The 20,386-nt window shown below is 39.7% G+C and overlaps 1 protein-coding gene across 7 annotated transcripts in view; it reads right to left on the bottom strand.

The window, feature by feature from the left end:
• Window positions 1–17,428: 17,428 nt before the first annotated feature.
• LOC132156022 (ryanodine receptor 1-like) overlaps window positions 17,429–20,386 on the bottom strand; it is a 113,963-nt gene continuing 111,005 nt past the window's right edge. For all 7 annotated transcript variants that reach the window (XM_059564829.1, XM_059564827.1, XM_059564825.1 and 4 more), the window contains 6 exons: window positions 20,185–20,319; window positions 19,942–20,098; window positions 19,747–19,811; window positions 18,866–18,966; window positions 18,713–18,764; window positions 17,429–18,391 (listed from right to left, as the gene is read on the bottom strand). In XM_059564829.1, the coding sequence (XP_059420812.1) occupies window positions 18,296–18,391; window positions 18,713–18,764; window positions 18,866–18,966; window positions 19,747–19,811; window positions 19,942–20,098; window positions 20,185–20,319 (606 nt within the window). In that variant the 3' untranslated portion in view covers window positions 17,429–18,295. The remainder of the gene's footprint in view (window positions 18,392–18,712; window positions 18,765–18,865; window positions 18,967–19,746; window positions 19,812–19,941; window positions 20,099–20,184; window positions 20,320–20,386) is intronic.

Genomic DNA, 20,386 nt, shown 5'->3' on the forward strand with positions numbered 1-20,386 from the left:
GACTGTGTTGGAACCCCACTTCACTCGTGGATTACGTTTTATTAACCAGGGGTGACCTAACACAATGAGAGCTACAGGGGAGTCCATGAGGAAAAAGGATATGGTTTCACAATGATTGCCAGAGGTGAGCAGAGTAATGGGTTCTGTGTAGTGTGTGACGTGAGGCAGTTCCTGGCCGTTGAGTGCGGTGACATGGATGGGAAGAGACACAGGCAGGACAGGAATGCTCAGGTGACGTGCAAGGAGTGAGTCGATGAAATTACCTTCGGCTCCGGAGTCCAGAAGGGCGTGACAGTCGTGAGTGTAATTCTCCCACCGCAGTTTCACCGGAAGGAGAGTCGATGATGTTGCTGAGGACTTCCCAGTGGAGAGCCCACCCGATAGTAGCCTCAAGTTTACTACCGGGCTGGCTTTTTTACCGGGCAGGTGAAGATGGTATGACCTGAGCCTCCACAGTACAGGCATAGTCCTTGGGACCTCCGCCATTTTCTCTCCCTCCGGGACAGCCGAGCTCTACCCACCTGTATGGGTTCGTGGTCGTGGACGGGACCGACCGTGTTCTCTCTACTCGAGCGCCCCCTGTCCGGAGAGATGGTATGGCGCTTAGGACTGGTCTGACGACCCAGGCGATTAATCCGGGCATCAACTCGTAAGACTAAGTCAATAAGACCTTTAAGCGTGGGGGGCAGCTCAAGGAGGTAGATCTCCTTTTGAACATGGTCGGCCAGCCCATGCAGGAAACGATCCCACTGCGCCGCCTCGTTCCACTGGCACGCGGCTGCCAGGGTGCGGAACTGAATGGAGTAATCCGTGACCGAAGAGGTTCCCTGATGTAAGTCTGAGAGCTGGTGAGCGGCTTCCCTGCCGGCCATGGCTCGATCGAATACCCTCCTCATTTCCTCCGAGAGGGAGTGGAACGAGGCGCAACACGGATGTTGATTTTCCCACACCGCCGTCCCCCATAGGGCTGCCTTGCTCGACAGTAGAGTGAGCGTGAACGCCACTTTAGATTCCTCAGTGGCGAAGGTGCGGGGCTGCAAGGCAAAGTGCATGGAACATTTATTTAGAAAAGTTCTGCAGAAAGCTGGCTCACCGCAGTAGTTTTCTGGCACCGGAAGTGGTCCTGGGGGGGTCTCCCGGGGGACGGGCGGCGCAGGTGGTGCGATGGGCGCAGTGGGAGAAGTGAGCTGATGGATCTGCTGGGTGAGCTCGGACACCTGTGCCACCAGCGCTTGGATAGCGCGTCCGGTGTTAGAGATACTCTCCTGCTGCTGATCCATGCGTTTGACACTGTGGTGCATGAAGTCAGCTAGAGTGTTGGTGCTCACTGCTTCCATGATGGTGAGAACGTTCTGTGACGACTGGGTGAAGGAGGAGCTGGAAACAAGTGCGAGTTAAACAGTTTAATGAATATGAAACAGACAAAGGGTACAACACGATGCTGGGAAGACGACAATCCAAGACGGCGGTGAGGCGGTGAGGAATCCGGATGGTGACGGTGAGAAGGCAGCAGGAGAGGATGGCACAGGAACTGCGGGGAATCGAGCCGAAGGTAAGTCGTGATGCTTTGTGGAAGTGCGGAGAGTGGATGAGGTTCCGGGGGAAGACACGAACATCCAACGCAAACAACACAGAAGCAAGAAACAGAGATCAGACATGAAACAACGTTCTCACAAACACAAGACGTGAGACAAGCCAATATATAGGGAGTGTATAATGAGTGACAGCTGTCGTCTGCAAATGGTGTTGATGGTGTTGGTGGGGTGGGTGGGAGTATAGTCATGTGTGTAGAGGGTGTAGAGAAGGGGGCTCAGCACACAGCCCTGCGGGGCGCCAGTGCTGAGTGTGAGGTTGGAGGAGAGGTGGGGGCCTAGTCTAACTGTCTGGGGGCGGTTAGTATTAAAGTCGTTGATTCAGTGAGATATAGGTTGGGAAAGGCCTAAGTCAGCTAGTTTAGAGATCAGTCTGACGGGATGACAATGTTAAAGACTGACTTTTATCTGTCAGCCACTACTAATACCTTAAATGATCCCAGAAAATTTTGGAAGGCTCTAAAATTACTTTCTTTAAACAAAGATAGTATTAATGTTCCTTCTTTTATTATGAAAGAATCTGTAGTAGTTCATGACAAGCTGGAGATATTGAACCATTTTAATGAGCATTTTATTCAGTCTGGTTCTTTGTTTGACACTGCTTGTCCTTACACTGTGACATCTTGTACAGATGTACCAGTCTCTACAGGTGTCTTCAATCTCACTCCATTCTTAGTGGCTGACGTTCAAAAAGCCCTAAAAGGTCTGGCTCCTGAAAAACCTCCAGGACCTGATCTTATAGAGCCCTACTTCTTAAAAATAGCTGCTGATTGTGTAGCACAGCCTCTAACGTATCTTTTTAATCTTACTTTAGAGAGCAATACTATTCCCAATATATGGAAATCTGCATTTGTTTGTCCATTATTGAAAGGGGGTGACCCGTCAAATTTAAATAATTACAGGCCAATTTCTAATTTGTCTGTTTTGGCCAAAACGCTTGAATCCCTGGTGAGTGATCAGATGAAAGATTTCTTGCATGTACAGGACATTTTATCCCCAGTTCAGTCAGGTTTTAGAAAAAAAACATAGTACTATCACAGCTGCAATGAAGGTGATAAATGACATCTCTGTTGCTTGTGACAAGAAGCAACACTGTGCATCACTTTTTATTGATTTGTCAAAAGCTTTTGACACGGTTGATCATAATGTTTTAAAGATTAGGCTTCTTAATTCGGGGTTTTCAGAGAATACTGTCTCTTGGTTCTCAAACTATCTTAGTGACAGAACCCAGTGCATTAAGTATGATGGTGTTCAATCTGGTATCTTACCAATCCTTAAAGGGGTTCAACAAGGCTCTGTGTTAGGCCCTCTTTTATTTACTATTTATATAAATAACCTTAGTCAACATGTGTCTGATGCAAACTTTCATTTTTATGCAGATGACACAGTTATTTACTGTTGTGCACCCTCTCTTAAACAAGCCATTGCACATTTACAGAATGCCTTCACTGTGGTCCAAAACACGTTGCTACAGCTGAAACTTGTGCTCAATGCAGAAAAAACCAAATGTATGCTCTTCACGGGCCCTCGGAATAGACCACTGAATGTTCCCTCAGTGATTACTCTTGACGGACGTGAAATACAGACTGTTACAACTTATAAGTATCTTGGTATTGTTATTGATGATTGCCTATCATTTAAGCCTCATGTTCACTGTCTAGTGAGAAAGTTGAGGCTAAAATTGGGTTTTTACTTTCGAAATAAGCTGTGTTTTTCTTTTAATGTTAAAAAACGGCTAGTGGCATCAACTTTTTTATCTGTGCTGGACTATGGTGATATATTATATATGCATTCATCTGCTCAATGCCTTCAAATGATTGACGCAGCCTATCATGCATCGCTGAGATTTATCACTAATTGTAAAGCTCGCAGCCACCACTGTGAGCTGTACTCTCGTGTAGGGTGGTCTGCTCTGGCCACACGGAGGCTTTGTCATTGGTCAAAGTCAGTTGATGTCATAATCCAGCTCAGTTCAGTTCAAATCGTATCTGTTCAATCAAATCAACAATATTTGAAAGCTACGGGCACTTGTGAACGATATGATACCTCATCATTCACTGCTACGAATTGATGAAGGTCAGATAAGTATGACTTAAACCATGCCAATGCAATTCCACTAATGCCAACATAACTTTCCAGTCTATTCAAAAGAATGGTCGATAGAGTTGAACACAGCACTAAGATGCAGTAGCACTAATAGAGAGATACAACCACGATCAGATGATAAGAGCAGGTTATTCGTAACTTTGATGAGAGCAGTCTCTGTACAAAGCCTCACAGATACCAATTATGTATCTTCAAAGGATACATAATTGTGAGGATACTGCCTTTTCTAGTGTAGGGGAATTTACCGTTAAAACCCAAGGACCAGATATGTCGCAATGAAGACCAGGAGTCAAAGATGAGTTCAATTAATAATAATAATTTTACTTGAAGAAAATAGTTTGCAATTTCATCAGCAGAAGTCAGCTTCAATACTCTCGACGGAGTTCGTAGGCCGCCCCCCGTACAACTCAAAACCAACCACAGTTATACCCTGACAGAGGATACTAATTGTGTCAATACATAAGTCAACAAAATTCTGATTGGTTCCAAAACCTAGATAAACTCTCCAAAGACGTATATCTGATACGCTGGACACTGGCAGTTGATCGTTTGTCCTGGGACTGTCTGAGCTTCTCCCTGCACAGAGAGATACTAACACACATACACAGAGAACTTTCAAAATTTTAAAATTCAAGGCTTTCTAGCACTGGCGAGTGTCTTATCATTACGGTTGGATACACACACATAATATGTGGACATTAATCTTGAGGAAAAGAAATACAGGGTAGAACAGGATTCTTTAATATCTCATAAACGCACATAAGGTTACACATTTCACTCTTGCCAAAACTTGATTAATAGTCAAACAAGAAATCATGTAATAATATAATTAATATCAGTATGAAGGATATGGCAACTCGGCATCCACTCCTTCAGTACCGCGTTTTAGATCAATGTGGGGTCCAATACCCCACATCTGGTCTAATAAATTAGGTCAGGTGTAGTTGTGATGCATGCTAATAATGCAGGCTGTTGGTCAACTTAAGCAAGTGCATATACTTAACATCTCTGGTACTGTCTGACATTTCTAGTAATAAACACATTATTTTGTACAAAATACTTCCCATATACATTCTTACTTCCCATATACATTCATCTACTTACTTAATCCCACAATATCTGCACTTGCACTAGTCTTTCTTCACATAAAAAGTAATGTCTTTTCCACTGAAACATTCTGTGTGTCCCTCTACCTGTAAAAGTGTCCTCCATCCATATATACTTTCATCAACGTACCTTTGTAAATACCTATCTTCCTACTACAGCTACTTCACACTTACCCTCTAAAACAAAACATTTATCCAACAGCCTTAAGACTAAATCTGCATATTCATTAACCAGATTTAACAAATCATTAAAGAAAACCACTGTTATTGCATTCCTGACATATGTCAGACCCTCAGTCACCTCACAGATACCAAATACAGACATTGCTTATAACCTAAATCCCAGTAAAGATAACCTTATTTTATGAAAATCTATCATTTTCCCGATCAATGGTGCAATTAGAGGGATTGAAAATCCATTATACCCTTTCACTCCAAACATGGTGTTAAAAACACAAAAATAAACAACACAAAAATAAACAAACCAAAAATAAGTAAGATCAATATTGAGCCATCTTTAAAAATAAAAATAAAAATAATCATTATTTCCTCGAAAACATAGAGCAGTTCCTAGTTTATTACTTAATAGCCCTTTTATTAAGTTTTACTTTCACCACGAATCCATTTGCAGTCATCATAGTTCACATGCTGTTTAAACATACATGAACCATAAACCTAAACTTGTCATTGTTAACAACATTTGATCAAAATTACATTTTAAGTATCGAAGTGTCTAACTTCAAAAATACAACTAACCTGTCCACTTATTGTCATGCATGTATTTTCATACCATGACATTACTGTTAATCATACTCATTGCCTTATTATTATTATTACTTATTTTATTTTTTTATGCAAATCTTGTCAATTATCATATTACTGTACTCAGACTATATTAACGACACATTCAGAAGCAAATCCTCAATACCTCGTATAAAGTCAATTTAGTTCTCACTGTTTTGTCAGTTAGAAATGCTTACAGGTCAGCTACCTGATCAATGTCTTAAAAACCCTTCGTTCATTTTTGTCATTTGGCAGTGATATTTATTTACTCAAAATTATTATAAACTGAAAAAGAGCAGACAGATTTCCCAATACTATTGCTAAATGAACAATACTATTACTTAGTTCTAAACGGCCAAATATTTATTAAAGAGACATCCTCAGTTTCTGTAAATCTGTATTGAAACAGTATACATTATCAAAAAGCCCTGTCAGTGTTCAAAATATTAATTTGATTTGACTTGACAGGTGTTCATAAGCAGCTCTATAGAGCCTATTACAATTGTGTTGTTTAAACATAATTTTTTTATTCTGTGCTATTTCAATTAATTCAAACCTCTTGTTATGGTATTCCTCCATTAAGGGCTATCCCAGGAGATCCACACGTTTTTGTTCAACTTATCTCTGTTCTACATAAACCAAACTATTGCGTCATTCAGACCTTGAGGACCCACAAACCCTTACGGCTGCTTTTGCTTTTGCACTATATTACATAAACAGGATTCACTCCTTTGTTTTCCCACCAGGCTTCTTTATGTGAGGGTGCTCTCTGGATAATTTGGTTAGTGACTTAGCCAATCTGTCACTGTTTTTCTGCCATCAAGTCTAAAACATTTACCTTTACCAATCAAACAACAAAGTGTTAACTTGTTAAAATTTAGACCCTCATTTAAATTTAGGCATGGATTTTAAACCCATTTTGGACGGCAATCTTAAATTTCACAAATCCAATCATATAAATACTCTTAAACATGGGCGTGGTAGTGGGGGGAAAAGTGGACCTGACTACCCAGGGCCCCGTCTAGGGAGAGGGCCCTTTGAAATCCCATCGATTTTTTGTATTTTTTATTTTTTTTTTGTACATTTTTTTTTTTTTTAGCCTAATTCGAATTAATTGGGCCCTCCAATTGATGTCATTATTCATTTCAAAATATATTGATAACACCAACTGAGAGAATGAACTCAGTGCCAGACACTCTGGACCCCCCTCCCCCCAAAATGGTTTAGTCCGCCCATAGACGGCAGCCGGCGGAAAACAAGTAATGCAGTGAGTCTTGAGCGGTCTAGAGCCTGGGAGCCTGATCATGCTACGCAAAAAAAAGCCCAAATCGGGCTTTCAAAAAAAAGAAAGACAGGAAGGAAAAAGAAAGGAGGCAGAATGAGGGGAAGCAGCTGATGACTGCTTTCTTTCCAAAAGGTGAACTGAGTTTGCTTGGTATGCACCTACAATTAAAGTTAACGTAGTCAACTCCAGACAGCTGCTGCTAATGTATGTATGCTAATGTTAAATCTTTAGCTTAGTTTGTCAACCAGGGGCCCGTTCTTCATACGCCGCTTATTAAATCCGAGATCAAATGACACATCCAAGATGATATCATCGTGCTAATCATGATCCGGCTAATTGGGTTCTTCGAACACACCTGTTGTGTATGATTAGTATCGCTGGATTGAGTTATCTGAGATAATTGCGCGTTCATGTGTTGGCTTAAAAGGGGATATGTATCAATACTCGAAACCATGATCAGCAGTGCAGCGATTGGCTGGTGGCAAGACGGCAATGTAATGACGTCATATAATTTAAAATGACACCCGACGAAAAACTTGACAAATTTCTGGACTTTTATAAGGAAACAGCCAAGAAAACAAAACTACATAAATGTTATAATAGATACATGAAACAGATGCATGTTTTTATTTTATTAGAACTTTTTTCATGAATCCCAATTATTTATATTCGCAATTTATAATAGTCTTTACATTTTTATTTCAATGTAGAAATGATCTATTCATTTCATTTTATATTTGGACAGATTTGTTACGTGACAGCATTAATGAAAGTTTCTTAAGGGTCAATATCATGTTATCTGCATCTCCTGCGCTCCATCAAGCCACTCTTATAATAGCCGTCATCACTCGAAATAATGCACGACTCTATTATCTGTATAGCATGTGTGTAAGACTCTAATACAATTATGAAGTAATAATTTTATGACAAATAAATATTTCAGTGAGTAAAACTGGCTGTGTCTATAGTAGGCTGTTATGGACTACACAGCATTTTTATATTATTTTTAAATGATTATTATTTTAAATTATTGTCCCTGGATCAGTACGATACTCTTGTAATAAAGTAGCGGTGGTAGCAGACATGTTTTGAGTATCAGTTCTGGTTGAAAAGAAGCGATCTAATCCTGTTTACATGAAATAAGCCTGCTCCCGAGCAGGTTTAAGCTTACGGACCTGTTGCTATGACAGCAGCTCCAGGATGAGCTTCGAAGAACCAAATGATCCAAGATCATGCCAAATCGTCAACATTCAAATCCAGCTAACTGAGTTAGCGTCGTACAAAGAACGGGCCCCAGGCTGCTTGTTGCTGTAAGTAAATTATGGGCAAGGCCTAACGTCAGGTTGCCAACATTAACCAGTTTCAGAAACAAACAGTGCTGTGCTTAAAAGCTATAGTCAATGCTCAATAAATTCATGATGTTATCAAAGCCAATGAATAGGGTTGCAAAATTCTGGGAATTTTCAAAGTTGGAAAATTTCCATGGGAGTTAACAGGAATATAAGGGAATTAATGGGAATTTACAAAACTGAAAGGTTATTCCTTTATAGTTGACATTTTTTTTTTCATTATGGCAGGCTTAGCTTATTTGCTTGGTTTCTGAGGGTACAGTTGTCTCGTGTTCTCCTGTTCAAAAATAAATGTTTTTAATTTTAAAACTTGCATCAGTATCATGGATCAAAATGTTAGTACACAAACGAACCCGATGTAGCCTAAGGTTTAAAGGTATTTGAGCACAAGTAGGCCAAATGCATCAATTCAGGTGGTGAATGAAAGAACCAGTCATTACTATAATCTGATTTGATTATAGATTTAAACAATACTTGTTTATATTCAAATAATTAAAAAAAAATTTCATTCAAAATTGAATTTTCATTTTGCTAACCTGCATCGTACAATGGCATGTGTAGGGGGCCCACTGACATTGAGAGTATACAGGGCCCAGAATTTGGTGCTACGCCCCTGCTCTTAAACATATTAATCCAGAGAGTGATTTAAATCAGCATTATAAAAGACAAAACAAGTTATTATTACCAGTAGCAGACAGAGCTGGATAACCAATCCACTTAAAGCTTGTCCCATGTTCGGCATTGTCTTTTCATTCGTTTCACTCAGAATTATCGACTTCTGTAAAGTAATTTCACTTAACACATCTGTAATGATAAAACACTCATTCCAGAGGTTAGTGACTCAATATACACAAAGCAGAAACAGAATTGTCCTCCAAAATATACAGTAGTCATCCTCATGCGTGCACATACTTAACATAAATATTTAACATCTCATATTCAAGGTTTGCTTTTGGTGTTAAATCGGAAGGATTTAAACTTAAAAAAAAAAAAAAAAAAATTCTGTACGTTTTACCTAGTTTGTTCCTAGTCTCTTATCTAGTATCAAAGTTTGCCTGATCATTAATGCTTTTAATTTAGAGAAAAATCAGCTGGGTTGTTTTGGTCTTAAAATCATTGCTCTGTTTTGGTTACTCTTACTTAGCAGGCCGATAAGAGAAGCAGAGCACCATCCCTGACTCCACTCAAGCACTCTCTCTCTCTCTTACTGTGCAAAATATTAGTTATTTATTTATTTGACAGTTTTCACCAAACTTAAACTTAGACTATAATATCAAATTCATTACAACATATAACCCTTAATCATTCAAATAGGTTAAAAATGTCAAAGTTTCTATATCTCAAATCTCAGTTTAGACTGTTTAAAATACATAATGCTAGGAACATTTCTTTAAAATTATTTTTACCTTACATGCTTAATTTGTTATCTAAACCATCTCTTGATTCGGCAAAAGCAGTCCTAATTTTTAGCCACCACCATATCTTGTAATCATCTTATGGCATGCCTAATGACCTGCATGAGTAAAGACTATGATATAGACATATTAGTTCAATATCATTTTAGCCACATAAGAAATTTTGTCTCAAAATAATGGCTGTCATCACATGGTCTCAGATGGTTCTTGACAGCCCATTGCCATTAACTCTTTATAAATAAGCCTCTTTTCCTCAGGGTCTGATCCCCTGGCATAGTTGCATCGCTTGTCACAACAAGCAATCAAGGAATGCGGTTGCTGGTGATCAGGTCTGGAGGAGCTCACATTTTTGAGGCAGATTGCTGTACTTCCTACAGTTCCCCTCTTAATGATGCTCTAGGCCTATCAAGCTACTCCACTATCATCTCACATATAACACCTTCCTTCTGGGCAGGTGACCAGTGGCGGTGACCCTCTGCCTTAGGTTGTCCCCTATTGGCCAGAAGAGGATCTTACCCGTCATTGAGAAATCACCTCATGCACACTGGTAACCACTCTTTCCCGTTGCAACATCCTTGAAAGTCTTCTTCCAGAATCCAGTATTTCCTGCAGCTTAGGAAAGATGCACTCAAGAACCATGAGAGCCATTGACAGCACCTACTAGTGTTAAAACATTGAAAAAGGTTAATCAAACTAATATTTAATCATTAAAATCAATTGGATACCTCCAAACTATCATGCTGAGATTACTCAGTGAATTTATTTTTCACACCCGTCCATTCGTTGTAATTTTCTGTTGCTTCTGTAGCTGCAGCCATCAGGCCCTGTGTGATGGTGGAGACTAAAAATAAGACAGATAAGTTACTGGTCATAGAACAAATAGCAATACAACTGTTTAACTATTCAAAATTATTACCTCTATAGCTCAGGGTCTGTATTATGATTTTAAAGACCTCATGTCTCTTCAACAACTACTCCTAAATTGTTATACATTATTTTTAAAATCTCTTATTTCTTAAATGCATTGGGCAGTTGAACATTTAACTACCAACTGCCCTCTTAATGCATTAAATCTGAACTCTTTTTATCATGTCCTTTAGCATCTCAGTGCCTATGATTTGACTGAAACACTGTGCTGTACTATAAATAGCTTATCAACACAGGCTCAGATAACGGCATTTTAGCTTACTTTGAATGAGAGAGAACTCTGAGGGATTCAGGACTCGTAACAATGCATTTTCATTCATTTTTAACATAATTTTATCGTACTATCATTTTACTCTAGCCCAGTTTAAAACTTGTCAGAAATTATATGCATTTTAAAAATAAACATCTTTATATTTGTATTTTTACTTTATTTTCGCAACTCAAATGTTTCTCAAAGTTCTTTGCAGTCATTGTCATTACTTTTACATCAACTTGTATTTATTCATTCACTTAATTCTGGCCATGGCTTCGGAATTTCAACATTGGTTTTAAATCTGTCATCTGTTATCTGACCCAGGTATATTACTTCGGGTCTTGCTAGCATGCTGTCTTCAAAGTTACTTTGAAACCCCCATTTATGTTACAACTTTATCATCTTATAAGCAAACAATAATTTTCTTTTCTCTTCTCTTTTTTTATGATGCTGCGTGGCTACAATTTTGCAGGCCAACAAAAAAATTACTCTTTTGGCCAAACATGAGTAAATATAGGAATTACAAATTTTGCACTCAGAACATGTCTCTGGTATTTTTACTGCTTAAGCCAGAGTCATGGTGGGGGCCAGCATGAGATAAAAACAACTGCTTCATTGCAGTCAAAGCAATCTTATCTTTTAAAGCAAAACATAAGCTTCTAAGTTTTTCCAAAATGCTACTGCCAATTTGTGTGCCTACCGTATTTTCACCAACCCAGAATTCTGTTCAATATGCCTTGTCAGGACTTTCAACAATTATATAGGAACTAGAACAGATCTTATGATATCATTCTTTGTCATTTAAACCTTTTTCTATCATTTAATTTATTTTTCAGATTAAATCATCACTCATTTTCTACTGGGATTATTTTTAGCAAATCGGCACATACATTTAGACATTTTTTTTTATCTCTCTGGTTCTTTCTTTGTTTAAAGCCAATCAAGTTTTTGTTTTAACTTTCCAATCAGAATCAAAGCTCAGACTGACCATTCTTTCAATGAATTCAGAGAATATTTTTAAAGTCAGAGCTTCAGAGCCAAACTGTTTACAGCATTTGCTCTCTTCTGTTTCATTATTTCTATCAGGGCTGAGCAAGTTAACTTGTCAGTCATATTTCTATCATAAACCAAAAAGATATTGAGGCGGCGATCTTACCAACAGCACTTGACCTCTGCGTGATGAAACTGCAAAGTATATTCCAGAATTTCCATATACTGGTCCAATCCAATCAGGGTCATGAAAACTAAATTTTTGCTCTTTCGGGGTTGTTCCTGATGCATCCCAGATCAATCAATACTTTCCCTTTGCATATATCCCTATATTTTTATAGGTGCACATATGAATTATCATCTGTAATGGTGGGTGGTCGAGAGTTGGAAGAGCGAGTTACGACTAGAACCCCCGTCTAGCATTTTACATTCTTCTCTGGATTTCCCATACCCCTACTTTGGCTTACCCGGCCGTAAATGCACTGCCCTTTACGGCCTCTCGTGCTTTTCGGCTCTCTGTGCTTGACCCAGCACTGCCTATTTACGGCCCTACGTGTCCCTTGTCCCTCGGTGCTTGACCCAGCACTGCCCTTTACGGGTTCACATGCCTGTTAAGAATGAGTTTTTGTCCCTCCCTGGACTGTGCACACCTAGAAAAAATTCACGTCTCTCTCTAAGACCTATAGGTGTGCACTTGTACCCCCTGTAACTGTACACATCTTTAAATTTATCTTATCCTAAGACCTACCGATGTGAACTTGTACCCCTTTTACTCACAAGGTTACTTCATTTACAGGTGTACCGTGACACCAATTTACCTACTCCACCCCGGAGCTGGTGTCTACGCCCTCACGTCTGAGTGAGTCTATCGTTCCTCCTTCTCTCGACCCCCTCCACTTACAGAAAGTCCCTATAATAACCAATAATATTAAATATAAAATCTTTCCTACCTTGGTTTGATGATTGATCTGGGATGTCACCAAAGAACGATTGCCCGTGCATCCTCCACCATTAACTGTAGGGGAATTTACAGTTAAAACCCAAGGACCAGGGGCCTCATGTATCAACACTGCGTACGCACAAAAACACGGCGTACGCCAGCTTTCACGTTCACGGTCAGATGTACTAACAGTGAAATTAACGTAAGAATGTGCGTTCCTCCACGTAAACTTCATGCCTGGCGTACGTACATTTGTCGTGATTTTTGTCCGTTGGCGACTCATAGAGGCAATAAAGTGAAGTGGCAAACATTACACTACGAATTGTTCTATCGCACCACCAGCTGTCAGATTGCTTATAATTTGTAATTGATAAATTATTTGACATATTATTGTCACACGAGTCTTATTAAAATATTCTATTAATTATGCAATTAAGTAACATATATAAAGCATGTGCAAATTGATAGCCTACAACCCGTCTAGCAATGGCAGTGTTGGCTTTATTAGAGGACATTTTCAATGGACGAATCCGGAGAGAACGAGTTTTTAGGGACCACAATGATTTTCTGGCCCACGATGATGACTGGCTTATCAGCCGTTTCAGATTTCCAAGGGCTATACTCTTGGAGCTCTGCGCTGAGTTGGGTCCGAATTTGGAAAGAGAGACAGTGAGGAGCCACTGTATGCAATGCCAGCTGTATGGGACGGGATCATCCGCTTGTCTACCCGGTACATAACGTTCCCATACGATGCAGGTGACCAGCCAAACATTAAAGCGCAATTTGCAGCGATAGCCGGTTTTCATAATGTAATCGGAGCGATCGACTGCACACATATTGCTATAAAGGCGCCATCTGAAGAATTTGCATATGTGAATCGGAAACATTTTCATTCAATAAATGTGCAGATTATATGTGATGCACAAATGCGCCTAACAAATATTGTGGCAAGGTGGCCTGGGTCAACCCATGATTCATTTATCCTCACAAACAGCATGGTTGGGATGAGACTCCAAGCTGGCAGGGTGCGCGATGGGTGGCTACTTGGTAAGTTATGCATTTAAATGTATGGTTCTATCTAAAAGTTTAATGTTTGTGTGTGTAATTATTCAACTGCCCATCAGGAGACAGTGGTTATCCACTAAAGATGTGGCTGTTAACCCCCCTCACCAACCCACAAACTGACCGAGAGCGCAGATAGAATGATGCCCATTCTCGCACTCGGTCAGTTGTGGAGTCGGTGGCGCTGCCTTGACAGGACCGGGGGGATGCTGTTATACCGCCCTGACAAGGTTTGCCGCATCATACTGGCCTGTGGAGTGCTGCACAATGTTGCGCACAGGCATGACATACACCTTGGTGAGGTGGGGGCACCGCTAGATGACCCTGACCCAGGACCAGTATATGTGCAGCACAATCAACAAGCCATTCAGGCCCGTCAACGTGTAATTGCGACAATATAAATGGTACTCAGACAAAAAGTTTATTTTTTGACCAATTCTTTTAATGAATGGCTTATTTCTGTAAGTGCGTCAGTGACATTTTTTAAGTGACTTTTCATTTCTTCAATGGCCCTAACAATTTGTTGCTGTGACTCCAGAACAGCATGAGTCAAGACGCGACCAGATGGATGGGGTTCAGCACTCGGGGGAGCATTAGAGACACCGGAGACGCTGGACTGAATGGGCTCTGGCTGCTCGGGTGGTGCGGACTCTGAGTGCGTGCCAGTGGACGTTTCTGCTGTTGTTCCTGCGGTTCCTAAGTCCAAATAAACATAGGCACATGTTAACTGTATTTGAGTCTGTTCCTTATTAATGGGTACATTACTACATTGCATTTTAAAATTAAATGGTGGCTGGTAGGCTATGTATCAAAGTTAAGAAAATAAATTTTAAATTAGTCACCTTGCTGGCAGTCCTGTAGTATATCCGAGTCTCCCACATCAACGGATACGATTCCAGAGATTAACGTGTCTCCTACAATAGACGCAACTCTCTGATCAAAGGGTGCGAGTTCATCTGCCCCTGTACCACCGCCTGTTCTGCCCACACTTTGTCGGTGCGCAGCAGTTCTCCGCTTAACTTCCACCTTTATGTCAGACCATTTCTTCTTCAGTTCATTTACGGTGCGACTCTCAGATCCCACCACGTTGGTGGCAGAAGTGGAGGAGGCTGGAGCGGGTGGGAGTGCAGGCATTTTCGTGGAGCAGGCACTGGAGGGCACTTTCTAGGAGCAGGCACAGGAAAACCGGAAGCCCCCTCAGGGCTAGACAAGGGAACCAAGGATGAAGGAAGGCTGGACGGGATCAGCGGAGACAACGGAGAGAGAAGAGGAGGCGGTTCAATCTCCAGTTTAGACGCCCAGTCTATTAGATCCCGCTCCTTGTTTTGGCACCAACACTGATCCATACTCAGTTCACCCTCAGCCCACAATGCAGGGGGCGGAGCTCCTCTCCCTGCGCTCACTCCATCTGGGGGTTTCTCCCTTGTGGTGTGCTCTGTAGCCGGCTCTCGCACCTGGATTGACGACTTGGGCACTCCGTCTGGGATGATTCCACTTAGTCATTTGGTATTGTTCTGGCTCACAGATCGCGGCGGAATTGGCTCTCCGTCATCAGAGCGGGGAGATGGTGGGCTGGGCTCTGGGTCTGGGGTGGAACTGGCAATTAACTCCTGGGAACCAGCGGGGAAACGGAGATCTATTTCTCAACATTGTCCACTCACAAAGATGGCGAAATTTGCTCGGGGACCATGCTCGGACAATGGCACTCTGTGCGTGATGTTCAAACTGGCGTCATAGAATGCACAGAGCACGTCGTCCGGGTAGTTGGTGAGGCTTGCTAGTACCCAGAATAGTCTGTTGTGGGCCCTGAGTGATTTTTCCTCCTGCTCCAGCAGGAGGAGGAGGTATTCCGGGCTGGAAGGTTGGACTGGATCAGTGGAGACAATGGAGAGAGTAGATGAGGCAGTTCAATCTCCTGTTCAGACTCCCAATCAATTAGATCCCGCTCCCGGTTTTGGCACCAACACTGATCCATACTCAGTTCACCCTCAGCCCACAATGCAGGGGGCGGAGCTCTGTACGCGATGTTCAAACTGGCGTGATGGAACGCACAGAGGGCGTCGTACGGGTAGTTGGTGAGTCTGTTGTGGGCACTGAGTGATTTTTCCCCCTGTTCAAGCAGGAGGAGGAGGTATTCCGGGCGAAGGAAGGGATCCATGGGACACAATGGAAAGAAAAATACTGAGAGGAAAACAGAAACAAATTGGAGGGTAAAAAAACAAACTGTTTAGGTCAGTTCTTTTGTCACACTGTACAAGGAAGCCAGGAATGAGGAGGCAAGGAATTCACAAAACGAGTTTTAATAATCCAAATGGGCGCCATTGAGCACATGGAAGATGTTCAAGAACCGACAAACACAAACTGAAAGGACTAGGGCTTATAAAGACAGGATAATTGGGGAAGCACAAGGTGCCTAGAATAACTAATAAACAGGGACACGGAACACATGTGGAGGGAAAACACAATATAATGAATCCAGGGGCGTGACCGTATGCTAGTATGTGGTTCAGAACTCAGCAACTTATTTTGTTCAAAAAAATTGGTTGAGTGAATTATTCAATGACTTGCTTATAAACACAGTCATACCATTTGTTCCTGAGCAGATTAGTATGTTTAATTGAATTGGTTTAAACTGATTCAATGACTCATTCATTGTGACAGTCACTTGTTGTCACCTACTGGGTTATTTATTGATACTATACCTATCCATATACTTATGCAAAATACCTGTAGTATTTCATATTGACAGTACATGCTTATTAATTTCAGTTGTTTCAATTGTTGAAGATATATAGAAAAAGACTTATAGGAACATATAAGAACATACAGGCATTAATCAAGCACAAATGACACAAAAACAGAAAGAATATTTCATAGCAAACAAAAGAGTTTAGACAGCAATGTTAAAATATTGGAATCTGTTTAATGTTCACTGAAACACAGGATTCAGCCTAATACACAGATCCAGAGAAGATAGTTGATTTCTGCCCTCTGTAAGCTCTCAAAGCAAAACACACTAAAAGACCTTAAACACACACTCTTAATGTGCTGTCACAAAATGTCAGCAGAACGCACAAGGTGGAACATGAACTTGTGAGTTTGTTTCAGTCGCTGGGAGATGTCTGATGCACAAATATCAGAGACCTACGGCTACATAATTAATCTATATTCAACAAAAAAATTAAGTGTGAGATTTCACCAAAAAGAAGAATACAAATCTAAAAGACAAAACCACATTACCTCTATGTTAACTTTATCTAACTCACATTGCCTTTCCACTTTTCTAATAAATTCTGACCTATAGCCCCCACCCCACACACACACACCCCAAATGGTACATAATAAATACTCACTTGTGACATAATGAGTACAGAGTATCTTAATTATTTAGAACTCCCAACAAAAATATATCATCTATGTATTTAAATTGATAAATTAAGTTGCTGAACAACGCAGTTCATGTCAAGGTCTTAAATGACACTATAGCAACATAAATAATACTGTGCACATAGTCATGATAGTGCTTCTTTCCCATAATAAGAGTAAAAGCAAACTCAAACTCTCTCCACCTCTCTATATTTGTAATACACCATTTTCTAGCAGGACACCATTGAAGTGTGTGCTAGGCAAGGATACAGCATCCTATTATAAGACTCTAGAGTGCAAAACAGGTGGTTTCACATTTTTACAAAGTTAAAATTTCTCATGAGATCATTTGAATCTTAAACTTGAAACAGAGGCGGGAGAGAAATATTGGGGTTATAACACTTTCCTCTCAAGATTAAAATGGTGTTGAGATATTTCAGTTGCACACAATTCTCATTTTCTCACATTCGCTCGACATGCCAGGGAAAAAGCCTGGCTTGATATTTGTCAAAATGCTCTATATATAAGTCTCAGAGCAAGATGCTACCACTCGTATGGCTATATTTCTGTGGTATACATGAATAAATAAACATAAACAAAACTATATTCTTATAGTCTAAAATTATAAGATCTAGACAGCTAATCTACACATAAAAAGATCGCTATCAATACAATCATACATAAATCCTCACTGTACTGTTAAGATTCAACATTAGGCACTGAGATATTTCAGATTCATAGTGACAAAGACAAAAAAAGAGAGGAAAGGAAGGCTTTGTTTAGAAGTATTTGTTAATTTTGACTTGATTTGATTTAAAAGGTAAAGGCCATGTAATGTGTATATATACAGTTTAAAATACTTTCTTTCGATGCTTAGTCTTAGCTCTTTTTCTCTTGTTTAGTCAAACACGGGGAAATCAAAGGTTTTAAATATTATGAGTGAGTTTGTGTGGTCTGTGTGATGTGTTGGCTTAAGAGGCTGAGGGTTGTGAGAGTCAAATCAAGGCTAGACTCGGTCATTTATCTCTTGTTTCCTTCTTTTGCCTATTTTTCACAATTTCCTCTTTTTGACCCACATTCCTGAAATGATACACAACCACACACTTTTCAAGGCTGTAGAATTAGCCAAGTTGATCCTCATACTGCTTCCTGAAACAGTCACCAGCTGGGAAGAAGTCCCAGCATCGCTCCTGGTACATTTTCCATACATATGACTCCTAGAAAGAGAGAAAATAACATGAATACATTGCAAATTCAGTAAAATGTTGAGAAAATTAAGCTTGTTTATTATATATATATATATATATATATATATATATATATATATATATATATATATATATATATATATATATATATATATATATATATATATATATATATATATACATATATATATATATATATATATATAATTGCCATTATGAGGTAATGATAAAAGCAGTTAACTTTCTGTTCATCAAAGAACCCTGAAAAAAATTACATTTTTAATTGAATCTTTATTTGGTTTTGGACAGAGTTAAAAATAAAACACTGACCTGTCCAGTGTGTTCTGTTTCGTCTTTATTGATTAAATACATCAGGAAGAACCTACATGACAAAAAAATAATAATAATAATACATGATTTCAAAGTGAGGAAACAAAATATAATCTCTCACCATTTCTGAATAAACAAAAGTATTTCACTTACATGTAGTTGGCTAAATTGTGCTCCTCCAACGTATGCGTCTCGAAGCCATGCGGAGTCGAGTCAAAGTAGTCGCTTCCAATTCCACAGATGAAACACTTAGTCTTTGAACAAAAAAAAATAAAAAAAATAAAATGAATTAATACATTTTTCGTAATGTGCCTAATGATGAACACAAGTATGCACTGCACTCTCAGCAATTGCCACAAGGGGTGCTATGGCACACATTAGCAAAAAACATCTTCTACAGTGAGTTTTCTCTTTCAGGTCAACCACTGGTCACACAAAGCAACAATATGTAGAAAATCTCGCCAGAAAGCTAGGTAAAGTTGATCTCTGCGTATGAACATGACTACTTCCCTGCTATACAGTCGGTGAAAATGGTGTGAAATAAGTAGTATTTCCAAATTCGTTGTATTCATAAAATAACAGCCGAAAAGTCCCTGAATGACCTACTACTTCTGCCAAGATTCTAGTACACATTATTTTGACCATAGAGACTATGATCATTGACCAATCATAGTTTGTTTTGTTTCTATGTTCCTTTTAGGGCTGGGTAGCCACTGCAAAAGATTCACATGTACTGTAGATTTTGTGTGCTTGCGTGAAGTATTAAAGCAATAGTGGTATTATGGATAATGGACTTATATTTTGGCTCAAAGAGACTGTTTAATGTTAAAACGGCTTATTGATGGATTTGTTTCATACAGCTTTTCACTTCACAAGATGTTAATTGTTGGAATGGAGTCATGTGGATTACTTGCGAATTATTGTGATGTTTTTATCAGCTGTTTGTTTTTAATGGCACCCATGCACTATAGATTTTCAGCAAATTAAAATTTTTGGGTGAACTATTTCGTCAAGCATAAAATTGGTAGTTGTACCTCCATGTCCTCTCGGACCTGCTCCTGCTGATCTCTCAGCTCACCGAAGGCATCAATGATCAGACCTGCAAACAACACAAACACCATTTCATAATGACAAATATCATTACGTCCAAACCTTTTAAATATTACATTTAAAGAGAAGAAAAATTCCCACAGGATCTAAAAAAAACAAAAAAAAAACATGATCTTCACCTTGAATGATGGCCAGCAGGATGACAATCACAAAAAAGAAAAAGGTGATGTCAAAGACCACACGATAAAGTTCATACTCGTCTCCGGCTGGATCCTCGATCTCGTCTCCTATACCACCACCAGCTCGCACACCCACGTACATATGAAACAGATAACACTGAGAGAGAAGACATGATCATAGTCAGGCGTGAAATGAGAAAGTGTAATTCAGCCAAATGTAAATATTTGTGTATAAACTCTTACAGTCATCATGTCGTCACACTTCATATCCGGTTCGTCTTCATCCTCACTCATGTTGTAGAACTTTCGGAAGAAATTGAAGGCCACCACGGTGTAGAGGTAGACCACCACAGCCAGCAGACCCACCGTCATCATCAGCTAAACAACAATCACCATCAAGATTAATATCTGGAAGAGATTTCTAAAAAAAACTCTGTCAAATATA

The sequence above is a fragment of the Carassius carassius genome, chromosome 13, assembly GCF_963082965.1.
Source record: "Carassius carassius chromosome 13, fCarCar2.1, whole genome shotgun sequence".
Lineage (NCBI taxonomy): Eukaryota > Metazoa > Chordata > Actinopteri > Cypriniformes > Cyprinidae > Carassius > Carassius carassius.